This window comes from Stegostoma tigrinum, chromosome 2, assembly GCF_030684315.1.
Source record: "Stegostoma tigrinum isolate sSteTig4 chromosome 2, sSteTig4.hap1, whole genome shotgun sequence".
NCBI lineage: Eukaryota > Metazoa > Chordata > Chondrichthyes > Orectolobiformes > Stegostomatidae > Stegostoma > Stegostoma tigrinum.
In genome coordinates, this window is record NC_081355.1 from 138,312,989 (window position 1) to 138,339,501 (window position 26,513).

At 42.8% G+C, this 26,513-nt stretch overlaps 1 protein-coding gene across 5 annotated transcripts in view; it reads right to left on the reverse strand.

Moving 5' to 3' along the window:
• dync2i1 (dynein 2 intermediate chain 1) overlaps window positions 1–26,513 on the reverse strand; it is a 126,883-nt gene that overhangs the window by 76,144 nt on the left and 24,226 nt on the right. For all 5 annotated transcript variants that reach the window (XM_059639584.1, XM_059639581.1, XM_059639576.1 and 2 more), the window contains exons 4-6: window positions 21,566–21,654; window positions 13,850–14,254; window positions 3,148–3,218 (exon numbers count right to left, since the gene is read on the reverse strand). In XM_059639584.1, coding sequence (XP_059495567.1) covers window positions 3,148–3,218; window positions 13,850–14,254; window positions 21,566–21,654 — 565 coding nt within the window. The remainder of the gene's footprint in view (window positions 1–3,147; window positions 3,219–13,849; window positions 14,255–21,565; window positions 21,655–26,513) is intronic.

Genomic DNA, 26,513 nt, shown 5'->3' on the forward strand with positions numbered 1-26,513 from the left:
CCCCATCCCAGGCCCCAAGATGACTTCCCACATTAAGCAGAGGTTCACCTGCACATCTGCCAATGTGGTATACTGCATCCACTGTACCCGGTGTGGCTTCCTCTACATTGGGGAAACCAAGCGGAGGCTTGGGGACCGCTTTGCAGAACACCTCCGCTCGGTTCGCAATAAACAACTGCACCTCCCAGTCGCAAACCATTTCCACTCCCCCTCTCATTCTTTAGATGACATGTCCATCATGGGCCTCCTCCAGTGCCACAATGATGCCACCCGAAGGTTGCAGGAACAGCAACTCATATTCCGCTTGGGAACCATGCAGCCCAATGGTATCAATGTGGACTTCACCAGCTTTAAAATCTCCCCTTCCCCCACCGCATCCCAAAACCAGCCCAGTTCGTCCCCTCCCCCCACTGCATCCCAAAACCAGTCCAACCTGTCTCTGCCTCCCTAACCTGTTCTTCCTCTCACCCATCCCTTCCTCCCACCCCAAGCCGCACCTCCATCTCCTACCTACTAACCTCATCCCACCTCCTTGACCTGTCCGTCTTCCCTGGACTGACCTATCCCCTCCCTACCTCCCCACCTATACTCTCCTCCGCACCTATCTTCTTTTCTCTCCATCTTGGGTCTGCCTCCCCCTCTCTCCCTATTTATTCCAGAACCCTCAACCCATCCCCCTCTCTGATGAAGGGTCTAGGCCCGAAACGTCAGCTTTTTTGCTCCTGAGATGCTGCTGGGCCTGCTGTGTTCATCCAGCCTCACATTTTATTATCTTGGATTCTCCAGCATCTGCAGTTCCCATCATCACAAATATTTTTATCTCTTACTATTAGAGACTGACCAGCTTCCATATCTCTAAATATGTTAACTTCTTTACCTAGCCCCTGCAACTGCTCTAACCGAGTAAACCTTAGCCACACAGGTGATGTCTTTGAAAAAGATTGGGCAATATCTTATTTTCCAGCCTGTGACGAGGCTGTGCACGTTCTTGCAGCTCCTCGACTTCTCCTGGGATTTCCTTCACTACCTCAAAAAATTCCACAGGTTTAGCCTCTATTACCACATTGTTTTGCCCCAGTGCCTTTCTTAATTCACCAGCACTGTGGCTTTAGGAGTCCCACATTATTGCAGTGAGAACATCTGAAGTCTTTTACATCTTTTCCACGCTCTTGGGTTTCTTTTTTCACTGATGGTAAACAGTTCCTATCATGATTTACTTTTTGTTTTGCATTGCAGGATCTCCCTTTACCCAATTTCTATTCCTCATTGAATTAAAATTGCTGTTGGTAGCTAGATTTCGATTTCTGCCCTAATGCATATTCATCCGCCATTTTTGCAGCTCTTCTCACTATTTTAACTTCCTGTTCCTCAACATGAGTTCTGATCATATCTGGAAGTCAGTTTTTAAACATCTCCAACAGAATAACCTCTCTAAGATCCTCATATATCTCTTCTATCTTTAATGCTCTCATCCATCTATCGAAGTTGCTCTGTTTAATTCTTTCAAACTCGGTATAAGTCTGACGTAGATCCTTTCTTACATTTCTGAACCGTTGTCCAAATGCTTCTGGTACCAATTCATAAGCACTCAAAATAACCTGTTTTACTTCTTCATATTCCCTCGACAGCACTACAAACATCTTACTAGCCCTGCCTGCCAACTTGGTCTGAATTCACATTACCCACACAATCTCTGGCCAGTTCATCTGTTTAGCCAATTTCTCAAAGGAAATGAAAAAGGCTTCCACATCTTTGTCATCAAAGCTTGGTAATGTTTTGATATATTTGGATATATCCCCACTAGGCCTTGGGCTACGATTGGTTTGCTCATCATCACCCTCCTCCTCACTAAGCTTACCTTCATTTCCATCCTTTTAAATTGACTTTCCTGCCTAGTTGCAAACTTGCGAAATTCAAATTCTGTCTCTTTTTCTTTTTGTTTAGCTGGAAACTTTCTTTTCTTTTCCTTCTCTTCTGTCCTGGCTATGCTTTCCTTCTCTTCAGCTAGGAATCTTTGTTCCTTTTCTTTACCTTTTAACTCCACTTGTCTGATTTGCAATTTAATTTTTCCTCACTCCACTGCACCTGACTGTTTCTCTGATATACCTAAATGCTTGACTAACTTTCTGTCATAATTTCAGCTTTCTTCTTATCCTTAGTTAAACAGAGAGTGGTAAGGGCATGGAACGCCCTGCCTGCCAACGTAGTTAACTCAGCCACATTAGGGGCATTTAAACAGTCCTTGGATAAGAACATAGGTGATGATGGGATAGTGTAGGGGGATGGGCTAAGATTAGTTCACAGGTCGGCGCAACATCAAGGGCCGAAGGGCCTGTTCTGCACTGTATTGTTCTACGTTCTATGTTCTAAACCCAATTCTGGTCGGTCTTCTAATTCTAAAAGTGTCCCCTTTCTCTGTCTTTCTAAACTTTCTTGGCAAATTTGGGAAGCATCTTCAACACCCAAAACTTCTTTAGCAATGTTAAGAACCATGTCTAAAGATTCTGATGGCTTCTTCAGTGAATTTAAATGTCGATCTACTACAAACATTAAATTCTAAAATCCTGCCTTCTAATCCACAAGTACTCTACTCAACTTCCCCACACCAACTATGACTCAAACTTAACCTCAACAATGTAACAGCCTCTCGCTGAATGTTCTCAAAGGAGATTTATAAATTTATAACTTACAATTACCTCTTAATCTCTGCTTCATGTATAATTTTGAATCAAACTGAAAACACGGAGGAAAAATTTGCTCAAATAGTGTGTACCACATTCCTCAGTAATAAAGTTGCAGAATGCTGCAGGGGTAATGCACATATTGGCCTGCAGTGATGCTTCACCAGAGGAAACTGATGTTGTTCTGCGCAATCCCAATTGAAATAGAGTCAAGCAAGTGAATTTATTCTCCAGAAAACTGCAGCAGGCAGAACTGCTCAATTACATACACATCAACACACACAAAACACACAAATTGGGTGCACGTATTCAAAACAACACACTGCTTCCAATACCATCATAACCCAATGTACATTACTGCACAACCATAAACCTCTATCATGAAGACAGCACTGGATCAAAGCATTAATCTCTTCATGTACAAATCGCAATGTAAAATTATTACTTCAAAATCATGGCAATTTACCCTTTCCTTCGGCCATCATTTATAGTTTCTTGCACAGATTTCCGTTCTTTTTTCCTTTTGCCATTTGATTCCTGTAAAATAACAGTGAGAACAGATCAAATGCAAATTCTATCATTTACCAATAGGCACAGGAAGGTGTTGACATCAGACAGATTTATGCTTATACATAGTAAGTTTCTTGTATCAGGCAAACCAATCCGGGATTTAAAAAAACACAAGCAGCACCCATGACTTCCATTTTTACAAGGCAACAGGAAGGAAGTAGGGATATTTGCATAGTCAAGAAACACTTAAAAAAAAGAAACCTGACAAACTGAATGATAGATCCAAAAACTAGCAGATTACCATGGATATCAGATCATGAGGAATTGGAACACAGCGGTGTTGGGCAAAGTTTGGAGAGAGAGTGTTAATTATGAAAGGATGATTCAGCTGAACATGGAAAGGCAGGTTGCAGCCGGCCTGCTTCCTCCTGACCCACAAGCAGTGCTGGAAAAGCACTTGTGTGTTGGACCTGTCAGTACACATCTTTTTTTCATTTATCAGGCTTCCCAAACCCTAGGAAAACTCAGCTAAACACATTAAAGTCAAATCAGTACCAAATGATTCTAAGCATATTCTAAGAGGATAACCAAAAAGAAATCAGCCAACCTAGATTATCAATAAAAGCAAATCACATCTGCAGCAAGTGTTGGTTGCTGGAAGAACTCCGGATCAGAGTAAATGATCTGGAATCTGAGCTTAAAACTCCGCGGCACATCCGGTTGTTGGGGGGGGGGGGGGTGGTGGTGGTGGTGGTGGTGTAGTTACCTGGATACGTTGTTTCAGGAGGCAGTCACTCCCGGTAGTTTAAATAACTCAAATTCAGAAAGTGTTCAGGGACAAGGTGTGACTGTAACTGAGGTAGGTAGGGGGATTCAGAGTTCAGGAATGCAGGAGCCTCAGCCCTTGACCTTGACCAACAGGTATGAGATTCTTGCTCCCTGTACAGTTGAGGTAAAGGACTGTGGACAGGATGAGCCAGCTGACCACGGCACCATGGTGCAGAAGATCATTCAAGAAGGGGGAGCAAAAAGACAAGTAGTTGTTACAGGGGATTCTATAATTAGGGGGACAGATAGTATCCTATGCAAGCCGGATCGGGAGCCCGCATGGTGTGTTGCCTGCCCGGTGCCAGGATGCGAGACATCTCCGGCCGGGTTGAAAGGATAGTGGAGCGGGAGGGGGAGGATCCAGTTGTTGTGGTCCATGTTGGGACTAACAACATGGGCAAAGCTAGGACAGAGGACCTGATCAGGGATTATCAAGCACTAGGGAAGAAATTGAAGTACAGGTCCTCAAGGGTCATAATCTCCAGATTACTGCCTGAGCCACGTGCCAGTTGGCACAGGGAAAAGAAAGTTAGGGATGTAAACACGTGTCTAAGGGATTGGTGTGGGAATGAGGGATCCCATTTCATGGGGCATTGGCATCAGCTTTGGAACCGGGGGGATCTGTACCGTTGGGACGGTCTCCACCTGAACCGACCTGGAACCAGTGTTCTAGCGAAAAGGATAAATAGGGTGGTCAGTAGGACTTGAAACTAGTGAGTCGGGGGGAAGGGAAAGTGAAAGAGACAGGGAGTATGGAGTTAAATGGAAAGATAAGCGACAGGATAGCATGTGTACAGGTGGATTTAAGTTCGAGGCAGACTAGGAATACAGCAGAAAGGAAGGATAGCTTAAAACATCTTGGGATTTCCAACCTCTCTAATAATGATAAGAAAGCTAGCATTAAGACACTTTATCTAAATGCTCGTAGTATTCGCAACAAAGTAGATGAATTAACAGCACAAATCCTCTTGAATGATTATGATGTGGTAGGCATCACAGAGACATGATTCCAGGGGGTTCAGGACTGGCAGTTAAACATCCAAGGATTCACAACATATCAAAAAGACAGGGAGGTGGGCAGAGGGGGTGGGGTTGCCTTGTTAGTTAAGAATGGAATTAAATCTATGGCACTGAAAGACAGAGTCAGAAGATGTGGAGTCTGTGTGGGTGGAATTGAGGAACCACAAAGGCAAAAAAACTATAATGGGAGTTATGTACAGATCTCCTAACAGTGATCAGGACCAGGGGCGCAAGATGCACCGAGAAATAGATAAGGCATGTCAGAAAGGCAAGGTCGCGGTGATCATGGGGGACTTCAATATGCAGGTGGACTGGGTGAATAATGTCGCGGGTGGATCTAGAGAAAGGGAATTCATGGAATGTTTGCAGGATGGCTTTTTGGAACAGCATGTGATGGAGCCCACAAGGGAGCAGGCTATTCTGGACTTAGTGCTATGTAATGAGCCAGACTTTATAAAAGACCTTAAAGTAAGGGAACACTTAGGAGGCAGCGATCATAATATGGTAGAGTTCAGTCTGCAGTTTGAAAGAGAGAAGGCAAAATCGGATGTAATGGTGTTACAGTTAAATAAAGGTAATTACAGGGGCATGAGAGAGGAATTGACGAAAATCGACTGGAAGCAGAGCCTAGCAGGGAAGACAGCAGACCAACAATGGCAGGAGTTTCTGGGTGTAATTGAGGACACAGTACAGAGGTTCATCCCAAAGAAAAGAAAGATTATCCGGGATGGGATTAGACAGCCAAGGCTGACAAAGGAAGTCAGGACATATATCAAAGAAAAAGAGAGAGCCTATAAAGTGGCCAAGAGCACTGAGAAATCAGAAGATTGGAAAGGCTACAAAAACAAACAGAGGATAACAAAGAGAGCAATAAGGAAGGAGAAGATCAAATATGAAGGTAGGCTAGTTAGTAATATCAGAAATGATAGTAAAAGCTTCTTTCAATACATGAGAAATGAACGAAACGCAAAAGTAGATATTGGGCCGCTCCAAATTGATGCTGGAAGGCTAGTGATGGGAGATAAGGAAATAGCTGAAGAACTTAATAAGTACTTTGCGTCAGTCTTCACAGTGGAAGACATGAGTAGTATGCCAACAATTAGGGAGAGCCAGGGGGCAGAGTTGAGTACGGTAGGCATTACAAAAGAGAAAGTGTTAGAAAAGCTAAAGAGTCTAAAAGCTGATAAATCTCTTGGCCCCGATGGGCTACATCCTAGAGTTCTGAGGGAGGTGGCTGAGGAAATAGCGGAGGCTTTGGTCGTGATCTTTCAAAAGTCACTGGACTCTGGGAAAGTCCCAGATGATTGGAAAATTGCTGTTGTAACCCCCTTGTTTAAGAAAGGATCGAGGCAAAAGATGGAAAATTATAGGCCGATTAGCCTAACCTCAGTAGTTGGTAAAATTCTAGAATCCATTGTCAAGGATGAGATTTCTAAATTCCTGGAAGTGCAGGGTCAGATTAGAACAAGTCAGCATGGTTGTAGTAAGGGGAGGTCGTGCCTGACAAGCCTGTTAGAATTCTTTGAAGAGGTAACAAGTAGGTTAGACCAGGGAAACCCAGTAGATGTTATCTATCTAGACTTCCAACAGGCCTTTGATATAGTGGGAGGCTGCTGAGTAAGATAAGGGCCCATGGTGTTTGAGGTGAGCTACTGGCTTCGATTAAGGATTGGCTGTCTGACAGAAGGCAGAGAGTGGGATAAAAGCATCTTTTTCGGAATGGCAACCAGTGACGAGTGGTGTCCCCCAGGGTTCAGTGTTGGGGCCGCAGCTGTTCACCTTATATATTAATGATCTAGATGAAGGGAGTGGGGGCATTCTGGTGAAGTTTGCCAATGATACGAAGATAGGTGGACAGGCAGGTAGTACTGAGGAGGTGGGGAAGCTGCATAAAGATTTAGACAGTTTAGGAGAGTGGTCCAGGAAATGGCTGATGAAATTCAATGTGAGTAAATATGAGGTTTTGCATTTTGAGAAAAAGAATACAGGCATGGACTATTTTCTAAATGGTGAGAAAATTTGCAAATCGGAAGTGCAAAGGAATCTGGGAGTGTTGGTCCAGGATTCTCTAAAGGTTAACTTGCAGGTAGAGTCTGTAATTAAGAAAGCGAATGTAATGTTGTCATTTGTCTCAAGAGGGTTGGGATATAAAAGCAGTGATGTACTTCTGAGGCTTTATAAGGCTCTTGTTAGGCCCTATTTAGAATACTGTGTCCAATTTTGGGGCCCACACCTCAGGAAGGACATACTAGCCCTGGAGCGTGTCCAGCGGAGATTCACACGGATGATCCCTGGAATGGTAGGTTTAATGTATGATGAACGGCTAAGGATCCTGGGATTGTACTCGTTAGAGTTTAGAAGGTTGAGGGGAGATCTAATAGAAACTTACAAGATAATGTATGGTTTAGAAGGGGTGGACACTAGGAAGTTGTTTCCGTTAGGCGGGGAGACTAGGATCCGTGGGCACAGTCTGAAAAATTAGAGGGGGTAAATTTAAAACTGAAATGAGGCGACATTTCTTCAGCCAGAGAGCGGTGGGCTTGTGGAATTCATTGTCACAGAGTGCAGTGGAGGCCGGGACGTTGGATGCCTTCAAGGCAGAGATCGACAAATGCTTGATCTCAGAAGGAATCAAGGGCTACGGGGTGAGTGCAGGGAAGTGGTGTTGAAATGCCCATCAGTCATGATTTAAATGGCGGAGTGGACTTGATGGGCCGAATGACCTTACTTCCACTCCTATGTCTTATGGTCTTACGGTCTTATTAGGCTTTTTTTTAAATTGGAGAGAACCAAAGACAAGGGAAATCATGCTAAGCTAGTACCAAATAATGATTAAATCACACTTGAAGTACTGCGTGTAATTCTGGTTGCCAAATCAAACAAAAGATTTACTACAGTGGCAATGGGAACTGCAGATGCTGGAGAATCCAAAATAACAAAGTGTGGAGCTGGATGAACACAGCAGGCCAAGCAGCAACTCAGGAGCACAAAAGCTGACGTTTCGGGCCTAGACCCTTCATCAGAGAGGGGAGAGGGAACTGGAATAAATAGGGAGAGAGGGGAGAGGGAACTGGAATAAATAGGGAGAGAGGGGGAGGTGGACCAAAGATGGAGAGAAAAGAAGATAGGGAGAGAGGAGAGTATAGGTGAGGAGGTAGGGAGGGGATAGGTCAGTCCAGGGAAGACGGACAGGTCAAGGAGGCGGGATGAGGTGGTAGGTAGGAAATGGAGGTGCGGCTTGAGGTGGGAGGAATGGATGGGTGAGAGGAAGAACAGGTTAGGAAAGCGGAGACAGGCTGGGCTGGTTTTGGGATACAGTGGGGAGAGGGGAAGAGCTGGGCTGGTTTTGGGATGCAGTGGGGGAGGGGGAGATTTTGAAGTTTGTGAAGTCCACATTGATACCATTGGGCTGCAGGGTTCCCAAGCGGAATATGAGTTGCTGTTCTTGCAACCTTCGGATGGCATCATTTTGGCACTGCAGGAGGCCCATGATGGACATGTCGTCTGAGGAATGGGAGGGGGAGTTAAAATGGTTCACGACTGGGACATGCAGTTGAATAAGTTTTCACTTTTCGGTGCTGTTTTTCTAAAGCTTCATTTAAGTGCATACCTTTCAAATCAACCCCTAACCTCTCACAGTATTCAAAAATGTAACTAAATCCATCCATTCCTAACTTTCACAATATCAAAACAGAAATCAAAGTGAATTGTATAGATTGTTCTTTCCACATCAGAGTGCAAATTTCCTAACAATAGTATCATGAATATGCATCTCAATTTCAAATTCCTTTATCATTTAGAACACCTTGATTATATCACCATTCAATTTCCTAAATTCAAGGAAATGCAAATCAAGTACATCCAACCTATCTTCATCATTTAAATTTCACCCTTTTAATCCGGTGAATCTGCACTGTACCCTATCAAGGCTCAATAAATCCTTCCTGAAAATCTGCCTGGGACTGGTACTCCAGATGGGATCTGATCAAGTCTTGGCATAAATGAAGCATAATTTCTTCAGTTTTGAATTTCAACTCTTTAGAAATAAAGACCACTGCCCTATTTGGTGCATTTTATTTGTGCACTTTAGTGATTTGTAAAAATGAGCACCAAAATCTCATCACTCCTCCACAGCTTCTAATTTTTCACCAGTAGGAAAATGCTTTAATTTCTTCCATGAAATCAAGGTTACCCACGATAAATTCCACCTGCAATAGTTTTCATGATTTCTAAAAGGCATTCAGTAAGGTGCCACATAAAGATAGAAGTTTACAAGGCATGGGAACAGGGAACTGTAGACAGCCCTTCTAGGAGAAAGGCTGACAGTGATCCAACAGGCTGAGGTCAAAACCTGTCCTTCAATCGTGACGTACAGCACATGGACTAAATTGGTGTACACTGGAGAATGTCCCAAACCCTGCAGCTGCCACAAGTCAGTTAAACTGGCAAATCCAACCATCCAAGCAGAGTCACAGTACCGGGACTGCAGCCTGGCCCATGATGGAGGTCTAATAGAACCCTGTGCGCAGGCAAGTCTGGGCATTGGATAAGGAAGGGTTTGTCACCTTGGTGTGCGGACAGGCAAGCGGAGGTTGGGGGCAAAAGCAAGTCAGAAGGAAGCTAGTAACTTCTTAGAGACTGCCCTGATGGGCAAAAAGAGTATCAAAGAAACCTGAGGAAAAAAATGCACTGCCACCCACCCATGCCAACGATGTTATGGTGTGGCCAGCTGAGCTTTTACAAGCCTAGCTAAATTTTAATTATTTATTTGTTTACATATGGTGGGCAGTCTGGCGATTTTGGGGTAGGTCAGGAGATGATGGATTGGATGGGAAGGTGTCAGACTGAGCAGCCAATCTATTTTGAACACCCGCTCACTGAAAACACGTCCAGTAGGGACACGCAATATCCAGCCCAAAAGACTGCTGCACAAGGTGCAGGCAAAAGGAGTTGTGGCAAAATTAGTGCAGGACTGGTTAATAGTCATGAAGCAAACAGAAGGTAGAAATGGGTCATTTTCAAATTAGCAGGCTGTGAGTACTAGACTGCTACAAAGTTCAGTGCTGGACCTCAACTATTTACAAGCTATATTAAGATTTAGAGGAAAAGACAATGAGTAATAAACCCAATTTTTCTGATAAACAAAGCCAAGTAAGGAATACAAGCTTTCAGGAAGACACAAAGAGGCTGCAAATAGATGTAGACAGATTAAGTGAGCTAGTAACAAGGCAGATGAGGATAAAAGCATAAAGGTGCTGGAGTAACTCAGCAGGTCTGGCAGCATGTGTAGACAGAATTCTTCAGAACTTTACATTTATGCAGGCAGATGAAAAATATTGCCTGTGTGAGGTGAAAGTGCAAGGTCATTCATATTGGTCCCAAGAATAGAATAGGAGAATCTTATTTTAAGGCATCAAAGTCATAAATATTGATGTTCAGAGGGACTTGAGGGTGCTTATAGAACACAGAAAGTTAGTATGAAGGTGTAACAAGAAATTAGCACATTGGCCTTTAATACAAGGAGAACGGAGAACAACGAATTCTTGCTCCAATTGAATAGGTGAGGTTATCTGGAATATTGTGTACAGTTTTGGTCTTCACATTCAGGGAAGGATATACCTATATTGAAGACAGGATAGTAGGTGTGACAGAATTGTCCTATGATAACCGGCTAAGTAAATTGGGTTTGTACTCTCTAGAGTTTCAATTAGACCATCTCACTGAAATACACAAGATTCTGAAGGAGCTGAACAGCGCAATACGGATGATGTTTCTCAGGCCAGATAACCTAGAACATGGAGGCACAGTCTCAGGATGAAAGAGCAACCACTTAGAACTGAGATGAGAATTTTTTCACTCAAATGGTTGTGAACTGTGGAATTCTCCGGCCAAGAAATTGTCGATGCCTGACAAACTTAAGATTGATGAAAAAAGAATTTTGTTTCTCACAGAATCAAGGGATATGGGGAGAAGGCAGGAAAGTGGAACTTAAAAAGGAAGATCAGCCACAACCACACAGAATGGCAAAGTAGGCTCAACTGGCCATGTGGTCTAATCTTGTACTTACTGCTTATATTGTGTTCCTGTCTCTTTGCAACTTCCTACTCACTACTACTTGGTGTCCTGTACCACCTGCAAATACATGTACTGTTCCAATCCTTTCTCCAAGTTATAAACGTGCATTATGAAAGATTGGCGCTGTCCAGATTTGACAGCATCATTCCACCAATCCAAGAGCACGCCCTTTAAATTATTATGTCTCCTCCTCTGAACCAATGATATCCATATCAGACAGTCACTTCCATTTCTAATTTCTTCCAAATTTTGCTGATATATTTGCATGAGAAACCTCATTAAATGCCTTCTGAATGTTTAGATAAATAACATCCTAGGAAACTTCCCTTCCATCATGCCAATACCTCCTCAAAATTCAACTACAACATTCAGACATGACCTACACTGTCAATCATAGAATCACAGAATCCCTACAGTGTGGAAACAGGCCCATTTGGCCAACAAGTCCACACTGACCCTTGAGCATCCCACCCAGACCCATCCCCCCATAACCCCCTAATCTACACATCCCTGAACACAGTGGGCAATTTAGCATGGCCAATCAACCTAGCATGCACATTTCTGGACTGTGGGAGGAAACCGAAGCACCCAGATGACACCCATGCAGACACGGGGAGAATGTGCAAACTCCACACAGACAGTCACCCAAAAATGGAATTGAACCCAGGTTCTTGGTGCTGTGAAGTAGGAGTGCTGACCACTGAGCCACTGTGCGGCCCCATCAATCTGACTTTCCTTATTAGTTGGTCCAAGTGCTCAGTCTATCTCTGATGACAGATTCTGATTAGGTTTCTATGCTTGCTGTTAAAATTCCCACGACTGTATTTTGAAAAGAGCCAGAATGAAAATTACCCCACAAAGGAGCATTATGTGTGGAGTCAAAGGAGATCGGGGGGGGGGATTTTTAATGAATATTTCTCCTCAGTATTTACTGAGGACAGAATCATGGATGCTAAAGAAATAAGAGAAACAAGTGGGGATGTTTTGGACCACATACATATTACCAGAGAAGAGGTGTTCGCAGTCTTAAAGCACATGAAGGTGGATAAATCCTCTGGGACAGATCAAGTCCATCCTCGGACATTGTGGGATACTAGGGAAGAAACTGCAGAGGCTCCTGCAGAGATTTTTTCTTCATCTTTAACTACTGGTGAAGTTCTGGAAGACTGGCAGCTGGTAAATGCTGTTCCATTGTTTAAGAAAGTTAGCAAAGACAAGCCAGTGAACTTCAGGCTGGCGAACCTGGTTTCAGTAGAGGGCAAGTTATTGGAAAGGATACTGAGGGACAGGATCTACCAACATTTGGATAGTCAAGTTCTGTTTAGGGAGAGTCAGCATGGATTTGTGCACGGAAAGTCATGTCTGATAAATATTTTCGAGTTTTTTAAAGAAGTATGCAAGAGGATGGATGAGAATAGGACAGTGGATGTTGTCTATATCGGCTTTAGTAAAAGCCTTTGACAAGGTCCCGCACAGCAGGCTAGTCATGAAGGTTAGGTCACATGGGATCTAGGGATAGCTATCTAATTGGAATCAAGATTAGCTCCATGGCAGAAAGAAGAGGTGAAGGTTGAAAGCTGCTTAGTGGACTGGGGGCTTATGATTGTGCCACAGAGGTCAGTGCTGGGACCTTTGTTATATGTTATTTACATAAATGATCTGGATGTGAATGTACAAAGCATGATTAGTAAGTTTGCGGATGATACAAAATTAGGAGGTATCATTGATAGCAAGGAAGGTTATCAAAAATTACAGCGGGATCTTGATTCAGATGGGAAGAGGGCTGAGGATTGGCAAGTGCAATTCAATACAGTTAAGTGTGAGGTTTTTCACTTTGAATAGTCAAACGAAGGTAGGACTTATACAGTAAATGGTAAGGTCTTGATGAATGTTGTGGAACAGAGGGACCTAGGAGTACAAGTACACTGTTCATTGAAAGCGGTGTCGCTGGTGGACATGATGGCGAAGAAGGCATTTAGCCTTCATCGGTTGAGGCACTGAGTATAGGAGTTGGGAGGTTATGTTACGGTTGTATAAATCATTGGTGAGGCTGCACTTGGAGTATTGTGTACAGTTTTGGTCACTCTGTTATAGGAAAACTGGAAAGTGTGTAAAGAAGATTTATGAGGATGTTGCCAGGACTATTCGGCCTGAGTTATAGGGAGAGGCTGACCAAAGGTAGGAGTGTAGGAGAATGGGCGATGACTTTATTGAGGTATACAAAATCATGAGGAGCATAGACAGGATGAATACATATATTCTTTTTCCCAGGGACAGGGAATTGAAAACTCGAGGGCATAGGTTTAAGGTGAGAGGGGAAGGCAACTTCTTCATGCAGAGAGTGGTGCGTACATGGAATGGGCTGCGTGTATGTTTGAGGCAGGTACAATGAAAACATTTCAAAAGCATTTGGATAGGTACATGGATGGGAAGCATTCAGAGGGACATGGACAAAATGCGGGCAATTGGAACTAGCTAAGTCGGCACCATAGTCAGCATGGACCAGTATGGGCCAAAGGGCTGTTTCCATGCTGTATCACTGAATGACACTATGACCAGTGGAAAAGCTGTAAAATCTGTGTCTATTAAGCAAACTCAGCTAATTTCTTGAGCATACTTCTTGCAAGAATCAATGTTTTCTATTTTAACATATAGTATTTCTACATAAAACATAGATTGAATTTAGAATAATTGGTTAAGGACAGAATGAAATAAACAATCTTACAAAGACTAACCTCATTGTAATCCCCTTTACAGTCCTCTTGTCTTTCTTTTTCTTCCTTTTCTTTCTTTACTTTATGTTTATGTTTTCGCTCTCGATCTTCCTTTCTTTCCCAATCTCTTTTGTCTCTGTCTTTGTGTTCTCGCTCTCTGTCCCTAAACTCTAGGGAAGAATTCTTCATATCTTTATTCCGTTGTTTTCTCCCATCTTCCTTGTATTCTTTTTCTTTTCTCACTCTATGTTTCCTGGCCATTTCTTCAACCGCTGGTTTTTCAGCAGGCTCTTTTCTTTCTTTATGTCGCTTTTCACGATGTCCATCATGAGGTCCATACTCCTTGTGTTCCTTGTATCGCCGATCATAATCTTCATCTCGAAATTCAGAAGACCTTCTTTTCTTCTCTTTACTATCTTCAAAATTCTGTTCAGGACAAGCATATTTTCATGGTGCATATTTAGTTTTATTTTCTAAGGAAAACTGAGTAACAATTTCATCAATAGCCTTGGCTCATTAGTTAACTGCAAACCAAACATACATGTTTGAGCTGCTCCTCAAATTTTAGTTTCACATTGCTACCTCATTCTCAAAACAAAACTAATGTTGTCGAATGGAATAACCATTAAAATGTAATAGTTGACAGGAATAATCAGGGAATTCATCATTTATTAATTTATATTCATAAAGTATTTCCAACAAAGAACAATTGGATAAAAATGTAATGACAAGTTAATTAAATCAGGGCAAAAAAAGTGTATCAGTGATAATGGGAACTGCAGATGCTCGAGAATCCAAGATAATAAAATGTGAGGCTGGATGAGCACAGCAGGCCCAGCAGCATCTCAGGAGCACAAAAGCTGACGTTTCGGGCCTAGACCCTTCATCAGAGAGGGGGATGGGGTGAGGGTTCTGGAATAAATAGGGAGAGAGGGGGAGGCGGACCGAAGATGGAGAGAAAAGAAGATAGGTGGAGAGGAGAGTATAGGTGAGGAGGTAGGGAGGGGATAGGTCAGTCCAGGGAAGACGGACAGGTCAAGGAGGTGGGATGAGGTTAGTAGGTAGGAGATGGAGGTGCGGCTTGGGGTGGGAGGAAGGGATGGGTGAGAGGAAGAACAGGTTAGGGAGGCAGAGACAGGCTGGACTGATTTTGGGATGCAGTGGGTGCAGGGGAAGGGCTGGGCTGGTTGCGTGATGCAGTGGGGGGAGGGGACGAACTGGGCTGGTTTTGGGATGCAGTGGGGGAAGAGGAGATTTTGAAGCTGGTGAAATCCACATTGATACCACTGGGCTGCAGTGTTCCCAAGTGGAATATCAGTTGCTGTTCCTGCAACCTTCAGGTGGCATCATTGTGGCATTGCAGGAGGCCCATGATGGACATGTCATCTAAAGAATGGGAGGGGGAGTGGAAATGGTTCGCGACTGGGAGGTGCAGTTGTTTATTGCGAACCGAGCGGAGGTGTTCTGCAAAGCGGTCCCCAAGCCTCCGCTTGGTTTCCCCAATGTAGAGGAAGCCACACTGGGTACAATGGATACAGTATACCACATTGGCAGATGTGCAGATGAACCTCTGCTTAATATGCAAAGTCATCTTGGGGCCTGGGATAGGGGTGAGGGAGGAGGTGTGGGGGCAAGTGCAGCATTTCCTGCGGTTGCAGGGGAAGGTGCCGGGTGTGGTGAGGTGATTCACTTTGGAAGGAATAACAGGAATACAGAGTACTGGGCTAATGATAAGATTCTTGGTAGTGTGGACGAGCAGAGAGATCTTGCTGTCCATGTGCATAGATCCCTGAAAATTGGCACCCAGATTGATAGGGTTGTTAAGAAGGCATACTGTGTGTTAGGTTTTAGTGTTAGAATGATTGAGTTTCGGAGCTATGAGGTCATGTTGCAGCTCTACAAAACTCTGGTGCAGCCGCACTTGGATTATTGCGTATAGTTCTGGTCCCCACATTACAGGAAGGATGTGGAAGCATTGGAAAGGGTGCAAAGGAGATTCATCAGGATGTTGCCTGGTATGGAGCGAAGGTCTTATGAGGAAAGGCTGAGGGACTTGAGGCTGTTTTTGTTAGAGAGAAGAAGGTTAAGAGATGACTTAATAGAGACGTACATGATGATCAGAGGATTAGATAGGGTGGAGAGTGACAGCCTTTATCCTCGGATCGTGATGGCTAGCACAAGGGGACAGAGGTTTAAATTGAGGAGTAATTGATATAGGACAGATGTCAGAGGTAGATTCTTTACTCAGAAAGTAGTAAAGGCGTAGAATGCCCTGCCTGCAACAGTAGTAGACTCAACAACTTTAAGGGCATTTAAATGGTCATTGGATAAACACATGGATGATAACGGAATAGTGTAGGTTAGATGGGCTTCAGATTAGTTTCACAGGTCGGCGCAACATCAAGGGCTGAATGGCCTGTACTGCGCTGTAACATTCTATGTTCTAAGGTAATGGAAATAGAATTCTGTTGGCAAGGCAACTATGCCACAATTTAGAGTACCACACTCCTTGATCTTCCAGTAACAAGTTTACACTGCAACAAGCACAACAGTGGATCAAAGGCTGAGTGCACAATGGAAATTCCAAATTATTGATTTTATAGCAATGTTTATTTGTTAGTAATAAAATTAAATATTAAGCTCAATTATGGTTAATGTTATAACCCCAAAGTACTGTGAACATTTTTAATATATCATTCCAAATTGCTGTTTCAAAAAAAGGTCTGATAAAATGGCTGTGGATGTATACTAAGTGGCTGCTTACCGAGAGAGAGAGAGAGAGAGAGAGAGAGAGAGAGAGAGAGAGAGAGAGAGAGAGAGAGATGGGATGTAAAAACCTAAAAATATCAAAGATACTTCAAACCGACTACATTATGACCTTTTATGACAACAAGGATAAGTAGGGGCGATTTGGCCCCTACTCAGCAGCAAACCACCCCTGTGGATTTTATAGGAATTTTTCATCAATCTGTTCAGGGATGTCTGACACACATCTGCAGCACATGGGACTTGAATTTGAGGCCTCTAGGTTCAGAGATAGGGACACTACCACCTTGCCACAAGAGCCTTCTTCCCTGTGGATTAGTCCCAAATGGAGATATTTTGTGTTTATCCCTTTCAGGAATACATCAGGACAGTATTAAAAAGCCAGTTTCAATTTGACTGGAGCAGAGAAATAGGACTGAACACTCTCACACACAGCCTCAAGTGTTAGCATGCTGTGATAGTCTCAGTCAAAGACCTACCCCCTAGCTAACCCCGTGCTGTAGATAAAGACCCTGCTTCACTCCACTAGTTGTAAAAGAGTTAAGAGGAATTAGGATGAAGAAACTTCAATCGCCTATAAAACAAAGGATCCCACAAAACAACTCTTCAAGTAACAATATCAAGGTTTCTGGTAACTTCCACTTCTACTTCCACAAGGCTTAACTGTGAATTGTTCAAGAAAAGCAGAGAGGCCGGGAGCCATATATCTCTTTTTTTAAAATTCTTATATGCTTGAATTCATTTCTAAGCTGTCTGTAGCATTATTAATTTTTCTCACTTTCACTAATCAATAACTTTTTTGTTAGTTCAAGGAAGCCTGGTCAAATTGGTTCCTTTTAAAATCTAAATTAATTTGGTCTGGGAGAAAGTATTCATAAAGGAAGGGATCCTTTTGAAGCAACCTTCGTGCATCCAACCAGGGGAGTTGTGAATAAAGAAAGGGAGCCAATTCACCCCTCCTCATCCAGGAGCTTAACATTTTGATGCATACCATTTGGAACCATAATGAATTGGGAATATTGCCATACGTGATTATAACAGTAAAAATAAAAAAAACTGGTTCAGTACTGACGCCAACATTATGGGCCAGATCTTATGACAGCCATGGCAGTGAAAAAGTTACTCCTCTGAAATGGGCTGCACCTTCCACAATCTGCACAAATTTGAAATAGAAAATGCAGAAAACCAGAAGTTGCTGTCAATGATTTTACGCTTCCTCCAAATGATTCACTACTGAAGCCTCCACAAACAGCAATTTAAAGTCACTAAACCACTTTTCGAATACTGCATTTAATTCTGGTCTCCCTACAACAGGAAGGATGTTGTGAAACTTGAAAGGTTGCAAAAGAGATTTACAAGGATGTTGCCAGGGTTAAAGGGCTTGAAATATAGGAAGAGCCTGAATAGGCTAGGGTTATTTTCCTTGAAAGAGGTGCATGAAATCATGAGGGGCTTGGATAGGGTAAATAGACAAGGTCTTTTCCCCAGGCTGGGAGAGTCCAAAACTAGAGGGCATAGGTTTAAGGTGAGAGGGGAAAGATTTAAAAGGGACCCAAGGGGCAACATTTGCCACACCACTGTGCTGCGTGTATGGAATGAGCTGCCAGAGGAGGTGGTGGAGGGCAGCATAAGTACAAGATTTAAAGGTGTCTGGATGGGTAAACAAATAGGAAGGATTTGGAGGGATATTAGCCAAATGCTGGCAAATGGTAGCAGATTAATTTAAAATATCTGGCCGGCATGGACGAATTGGACTGAAGGACCTGTTTCCATGCTGTACAGCTCTGTGACTGTTATAGAAGAATCCCCCTTACCAACATAATAGCACTGTTAAAAAAATTGTGCAAATATAAAAAAACTGTAAATTCTGTCTTATTCATGAGGAGTAACTGGGCTTTTAAACAGCATACCAAGTAATTACTACCGTTGAAGAATTTCACGCATGCTGAGGCATAGAATGGGGTAGCAAAATGCAAGGGATGGGGACAATCGAAATGTGGAGCTGGTTTAAGGAACAGATATTGCGTGTCCTTGATAGGTATGTCCCTGTCAGGCAGGCAGGAAGTGATAAGGTAAGGGAACCGTGGTTTACTAAAGTCATTATATCTCTTGTTGAGTGGAAGAGGGAGGCTAATGTGACGATGAGACGAGATGGTTCAGATGAGGTGATGGAGAGTTACAGATTAGCTAGGAAGGATTTAAAGAAAGAGTTCAGAAGAGCAAGGAGGGGACATGAGCAGACATTAGCAGCTAGAATAAAGGAGAACCCTAAAGCTTTCTATAGGTATGTGAGGAATAAAAGGATGACTCGGGGAGGAATAGGGCCAGTCAAAGACAGAAGTGGGAAGTTGTGTGTGGATCCTGTGGAGATCGGAGAGGTGCTAAATGAATATGTCTCATCTATTTTCACTCATGAAAAGGAGAAGACTGAGTTACAGGCTACTAGAATTGAAAGGATTAAGGTTATTAAGGAGGAGGTGTTATCAATTCTAGAAGGTGTGAAGGTAGATAAACCTCCTGGGCCAGATGGAATTTTTCAGAGGATTCTCTGGGAAGCTAGGGAGGAGGTGGCGGAGCCTTTGGCCTTGATCTTTGAGTCCTCATTGTCTACAGGTTTAGTACAGAGAACTGGAGGATTGCAAATGTTGTGCCCTTGTTCAAGAAGGGCAGTAGAGATGACCCAGGTAATTATAGACCAGTGAGCCTTACGTCTGTTGTAGGAAAAGATTTGGAAAGGATTATAAGGGATAGGATTTAAAATCGTCGAGCAAGCAACAATTTGATTGGAGATAGTCAACACGGGTTCGTCAAGGGCAGGTCATGTCTCACAAACCTCATTGAGTTTTTTGAGAAGGTGGCCAAGCATGTGGATGAGGGTAGGGCAGTTGACGTGGTGTACATGGACTTCAGGAAAGCCTTTGATAAGGTTCCACTTGGTAGGCTATTGGAAAAAATACGGAGGCATGGGATTGAGAGAGATTGAGCAGTCTGAATTAGAAACTCGCTTTCTGTAAGAAGGCAACGAGTGGTGGTTAATGGGAAATATTCAGCCCGCAGTCCCGTTACTAGTGGTGTGCCACAAGGATCTGTTTTGGGACCACTGTTTGTCACTTTTATAAATGACTTGGATGCAGGCATAGGTGGATGGGTAAGTAAGTTTGCAGACGACACTAAAGTTGGTGGAGTGGTGGACAGTGTGGAAGAATGTTGCAGGTTGCAGGGAGACTTGGATAAACTGCAGAACTGGGCTGAAAGGTGGCAAATGGAGTTCAACGTGGATAAATGTGAGGTGATTCACTTTGGGAAGAATAATAGCAAGGCAGAATACTGGGTCAATGGAAAGATTCTAGGTAGTGTAGATGTGCAGAGGGATCTCGGTGTCCATGTACATAGATCCCTGAAAGTTGCCACCCAGGTTGATAGTGGTGTCAAGAAGGCTTACAGTGTATTAGGTCTTGTTGGTATAGGGATTGAGTACTGGAACCATGTTGTCATGCTGCAACACCAGCGTACAAAACGCTAGTGCGACCTCACTTGGAATATTGCGTGCAGTTCTGGTCGCCCCATTACAGGAAGGATGTAGAAACATTGGAAAAAGTGCAGAGGAGATTTATCAGGATGTTGCCTGGTCTGGAACAAAGACCTTATGAAGAAAGGCTGAGGGACTTGGGTCTGTTCTCATTGGAGAGAAGTAGGCTAAGAGGTGATTTAATAGAGACATACAAGATGATCAGAGGGTTAGATAGGGTGGACACAGAGTCTTTTTCCGAAGATGATGACGTCAGCTTGTACGAGGGAGCACAGCTACAAATTGAGGGGTGGTAGATTTAAGACAGATGTCAGAGGCAGGTTCTTTACTCAGAGTGTGGTAAGGGCGTGGAACGTCCTGCCTGTCAACGTAGTTAACTTCACCACATTAGGGGCATTTAAACAGTGCTTGGATAAGCATATGGATGATGATGGGATAATGTAGGGGGATGGGCTTAGATTAGTTCACAGGTCGGCGTAACATTGAGGGCCGAAGGGCCTGTTCTGCGCTGTATTGTTCTATGTTCTATGCTGGAAAACAAATGTTATATTTGTGAATGTTAAATTTTTTCACAATAAATTTTATCAGTTCTGACTGGATCACTTAAAATACCATCCGATTCCTGAACTCATCAGCCAAAACCTTTCATCATGCTTATTGATCTCCGGCAAATTTCAACGTTAAAATCTCTCTTCCTTGGCCCCGCAACCCTAACTTCCAAAAATACAAGCAGCTCATGATGATCTTTGTTATTAATTTGTAATCATCTAATGAGCTGTTTGTATCATTTTTTTTCTCTCCACTAGCCCACCCAAACATCACCTAATACAGTCCTTTGTCCTTCTCTCCTTTACATTTTCCATCAACAATCAACTCTTCAAATAAACAAACTTTGATTCTTTCTACGACAATCCTTACAAGCCAAAATTCCATCTTCAACCTTGCTTTCTTCTGCAAAGTTTTTAAACAAGTTGCCGCTTCCCAAATTCATTCACACTTTTTCTAAAATATCATGCTCGAATGTATTCAATTACATTTTCACCAATGCCATTGTACTGAAATAGTTATCAAAAATCATGTGATTTCCAATGTGAATTTGACAAAGGAAAACTTTTCCACCTTGTCTCTCTTTTACCAATATTAAATATGCTTCGAAGGTGGAATCACTAATTACTGGAGCACACAAAAGTTCGATACAAGCTGTTGATCATGATACGCTACATGATACATTCCCAGAATTACTTGTGAGACCAGCTTAACACATCCACTTCTGGCGAAAGCATAAAAGGGCAGGTTGTTCTTTGATTTTAAAACAATTTTGGCAAAGGCCGGAGAATAATTTAAGCCTCTCTGTCAATTTGGCAATAGTGGATAGCCTGTGAAGGCAGGACAATAGAGCAAAAATATTACAATGAGACACAACAGATAATACATCTACTTACTTCAATGTTTCTCTCTTCCTTTTCTTTTCGCTCTCGATGTTTTCTTTCTTTTCGTTCATATATGTCATCCATTTCAAATTCCAAATTTTCTGAAAGACAAGGGGACACTAGAAGCACATGTAAGGATCAAACTTTTCCAAGAAATTGATCGGCAACTACCAGATTGGTTCTAACATGTCGTATGACAAAATTACAGTAGCCAAACAGTTGCATTTACAAAGTACACAAGCTGTTTGAATGGAGACACTGAGTCTGTAATACTTGCAGAGAGGTGACACAACTCAATCTGTAGATGTAAAATACATTCATTTTGACACAGTTGGAAGAAACCTACTACACGACCAAAAGACTTCACCCTTTCTTTCTCTGAAGTCATTCTGAGTGAAGTTTGAGAGTTGAAAAACCATTGGAAGACTTTGGGCAGAATTTTCCAAGTCCCTGATCAATGTGAGGCAATTAGGAAAATATCACAAGAATGAAATGGGAGAAACCTAATGTCAAGAAAAGAATTAAAAATTTTCCACACACAGTTTTCACAGCTAAATGGCAAGCTCATTACTGAGGTGCAAGGAGCCTATATGCTTGCGTTAACCTTTCAATTCAGTGATTTTCACCTATTTTGGTGAAATCAGGTGGTGCCAATTCCACAGCATCTACCTGCAGGGCCCTCTTGTGGTACAGTGGTAATGTCCCCACCCCTGGACTAGAAAGGCCTGGGTTCAAGTACCACCTACTCCAGAGGTGTGTAATAACATCTCTGAACAGGTTGATTAGGAAAAATAAGTCTAATAAATCAGTTAACTAGTGACTGGAGCCTCCATCATGGTAGGCATTCCTCAACATCTCAAGACATGCTCCATGGGCAACAGCCACCTGAACTTTACATCCTCAGACCTTGTACATGCCTATAGTATGGTTCAGCATTTCAGTCCTGCAACTTATAGCCCACCAAAACCTTACACAGCAATGCTGCTTCCAAGTCTTCTGTGGACAGGGTCAGGCACCTATCTCATCACAGGGTTCCTTTCTTGCCTTTTGGTGCTTATTCACTTTGGACCTACTTGGATGCTCACACCATCACTGTCCCGCCTTTCTGCACACTGCTACTTCATTCAGAACATTGGGGCTTTCTCTAATTCTTGTTTGCATTGCCTTTTAGTGCAGACAGAAGGCTTTTCATATTTGCTGGCACTGGGCAGAGGGTTTGAACATAACACAAAAACGCATATTACACAAATGTCACACCTACACCATGCCCCAGCAACTTAGGCTGCAAACACACTGAGCATGCATTAACCAAATGGCTAAGTCTCAAAGCCTAAGGCGTCCCGTTCTTAACATAGTCAAGCAAGGCTATTATCAGTCAGGATTGCTGCCTTAGTCAGTCAAGGGCATTGCCTGTCCTCAGCCCAGCAGCTTGGATACACTAAGTCCAGGGACATTTATAGCCAGGGATCCTTCGGATTACAGTCACAGAGTGGGCCACTGTCAGACTTGTAGGTTGTGTGCAACCAGTCGAAAATGAGCAGTAAGTCAGTTAGGAACTTACAGAAATCAGTCAGGGGTCTGTTTGATCATGAGTCAGATCTGTCACTCCAAGTCATTGGGTTGGGAGGGGGGTTGCTCCTTGAGATTTGTTCACCAAAATTTACATGGTTATAAGGGGCCACTGCTGTGATGGGGATGCAGCTTGCTGGGAATTAGAGGGGGCAGTAACAGTAAAGGGAGACAACGTATAGCATGGGAGAGCACAGGGTACTACAGGAGGAGGCTTTTGACTTCCCTTTCCACCATCCTATTTTCAGTGAGGTTGGGGAATGCATCACAGTGTTTGGCTTAATTAAGTTCAGGCTCAGGAGGTAAAATGGAGAGATGAACAGTTAAATGTAGAAGGGTTGAGTGGAAATATGGGGTGGTTCAAACTTGATGAGGTTGACTTGATAGAAAGGAACAGGTCTGGAAGGCCATAACTGTGGCTGACATGCTGAGCATGCAACTCACTCTCTGAAGTACTAGCTGTGTTGCCTTCTGTCCAGATGCAAATTCAAACATACAACAAATATGTGACTGCTACCACACCCAAAATGGTTAGTGTGTTTTTGGTTGGTCAGAAGGAGCAGGCTCCACTTGAGAGCTGAGAAGACCTTCAAGAGCAACTGCATTAATCAGGCACTGATTAAAGGCATCGACAATCAAAAAATTCTGTACACGCACCTCATGCAGTGACCAATTAAGTTGAATAAAAATTCTAGGAACAGTTAATCTTGGCCATGATGTTGATCATTATGAATCAATTCAGTAGGGGAGGCAATGGCCTAGTGGTATTATTGCTGGGCTGCGAAACCAGAGACCTAGGCAATGTTATGGGGACCCAGGTACAAATCCCACCATAGCAAATGGTGGAATTTGAATTCAGATGAAAAAAAAACTGGAATTAAGAATCCAATGATGACCTTGAATTTATTGTTGATGTCAGAAAAACACATCTACTAATGTTCATTATAGAACATAGAACATTACAGCACAGTACAGGCCCTTCGGCCCTCGATGTTGTGCTGACCTGTCATACCGATCTCAAGCCCATCTAACCTACACTATTCCATGTACGTCCATATACTTATCCAATGATGACTTAAATGTACCTGAAGTTGGCGAATCTACTACCGTTGCAGGCAAAGCGTTCCATTTCCTTACTACTCTCTGAGTAAAGAAACTACCTCTGATATCTGTCCTATATCTTTCACCCCTCAATTTAAAGCTATGTCCCCTCGTGCTCGCTGTCACCATCCTAGGAAAAAGGCTCTCCCTATCCACCCTATCTAACCCTCTGATTATTTTATATGTTTCAATTAAGTCACCTCTCCACCTTATTCTCTCTAACGAAAACAGCCTCAAGTCCCTCAGCCTTTCCTCGTAAGACCTTCCCTCCATACCAGGCAACATCCTAGTAAATCTCCTCTGCACCCTTTCCAAAGCTTCCACATCCTTCTTATAATGCAGTGACCAGAACTGTACACAATACTCCAAGTGCGGCCGCACCAGAGTTTTGTACAGCTTCACCATAACCTCTTGCTTCTGGAACTCGATCCCTCTATTAATAAAAGCTAAAACACTGTATGCCTTCTTAACAGCCCTGTCAACCTGGGTGGCAACTTTCAAGGATCTGTGTACATGGATTTGTACCTGGGTCCCCATAACATTGCCTAGGTCTCTGGTTCATTAGTGTCCTTTAGAGAAGGAAACTACCATCTTTACCTGATCTGGCCTACATGTGACTCCATACTCACAGAAATGCAGTTGACTGTGCAATTAGGGATGGGCAATAAATGCTGGCCTAGCCAGCACTGCCCTCATCCTGTGAATGAATAACAAAAAAATCTCAAGTGAGTGATTATGACATTCAGAGAGCATACATGGATTGTATACTGGGAGGAAGAGAATGCACAAGATCCACCAAAAGAAGATGCTGCATGCAACAGTGAGAGTGCTATACCCTGTCTTGGTGCAGGAGCAGAATTTGCGTGGGTGTGAGATAGCAGAAAGATGTTGGTGGGACTTTCTCTCATGGAGCACAGAAGGTCATTCACCTTCTTGCATGCATGATCATTTCTCTGGGCTGTGGACACGACACTAACCCAGGTGGCAACTTCAGACCTAGCTGGCAGAGTCTGATATCATGGTCTTCTTTGGCAGTCCTGGAGAAAAAGGGACGATTTCCTGTGCAGCACCCATTCACGGGATATCCAGGTCCCTGTAAGCAAAGCGTGGTGCCAACTTTTCTGTTGCAGCTATGTCCTGTGTAATTTTTCACATACTGAAACTGTGAAGGTTAACTCCTGGTTTGCAGCATTTGACCATGTTCATTAACAGCTGGGTTCAAATATGGTGCCGGTGACAGGAATGCTGACAGGTCGGAGGAGTTGCAAGCTCTTCTGCTGGTGAGTGCTAGACCAATGTTATGGTGTATATTTGATAAGATGAACATTGCAAAATTGGGAGAAAATGCACAAAAGCTCACAGAGAGAAAGCCTCCACAAATCTCCCCAAAACTGACACTTTGTCAAATTTTTGGAAAATTTAGTCACTCATCACTACAAGTGGATGTTCTCACTGGTGAATTCTCAATTACACCACTGTCTCAAGAGGTGAAATCAACCAGCCGTAACTGATCCAGAGGAAAATGCAATGTGGAATCTGACTAAAGCTTGCGTGGAAAGTGACTCAGGCAGCAAACCAATATTTTAACATTATGTAAATTTATTTTTTTCTGAATTTAACTTACCTAACCAAAATATCAAAGAACTATGAATGCTGGAAATCAGAAACAAAAACAGAAATTGCTGCAAAATTCAATAAGTCTGGCAGCACCTGTGGGGTAAAAGCAGAACTAATGCTTCAGATCCAGTGACCACTATTCAGAAAGGTCACTGGACACAAAACATTAATTCTGCTTTCTCTCCACAGATGCTGCCAGACTGCTGAGTTTTCCCAGCAATTTCTGTTCTTGTTACTTGGACAAAATAATTTTAAAACAACACTCTGCAGAGTATATTTTTCCCCAAGCTTGATGTCTTGTTATTTTTCATGAATTTATTTGGTAGTTGTACATTTTGAATCTCTTGTGAATGTTTTTGTATCTTTCTTTGAGCAAAATTAGTTTGAAATAAACTATTTGTTACTTGTTCAGGTAAGAAACCTGACCAAAATGTTTCTGAGACTTAGACAGACACACTAATTGGTAATATCACATCCCTTTTAAAATATAAATCTTACTATGGCAAGTGAAGTGGGTCATTTAAAGAATCAGTTGACGCTCCTAACTGGGTTTTAAAATAAGGTATCAGCAAATTTAAGGCTGATAGTTATTCTTCACCAGAGAAATCAGGATTCAGAATTGATCTTGAGTAATGCAAATAATAGTTGAAGCACCAATCAAGTGTTCCAAAGG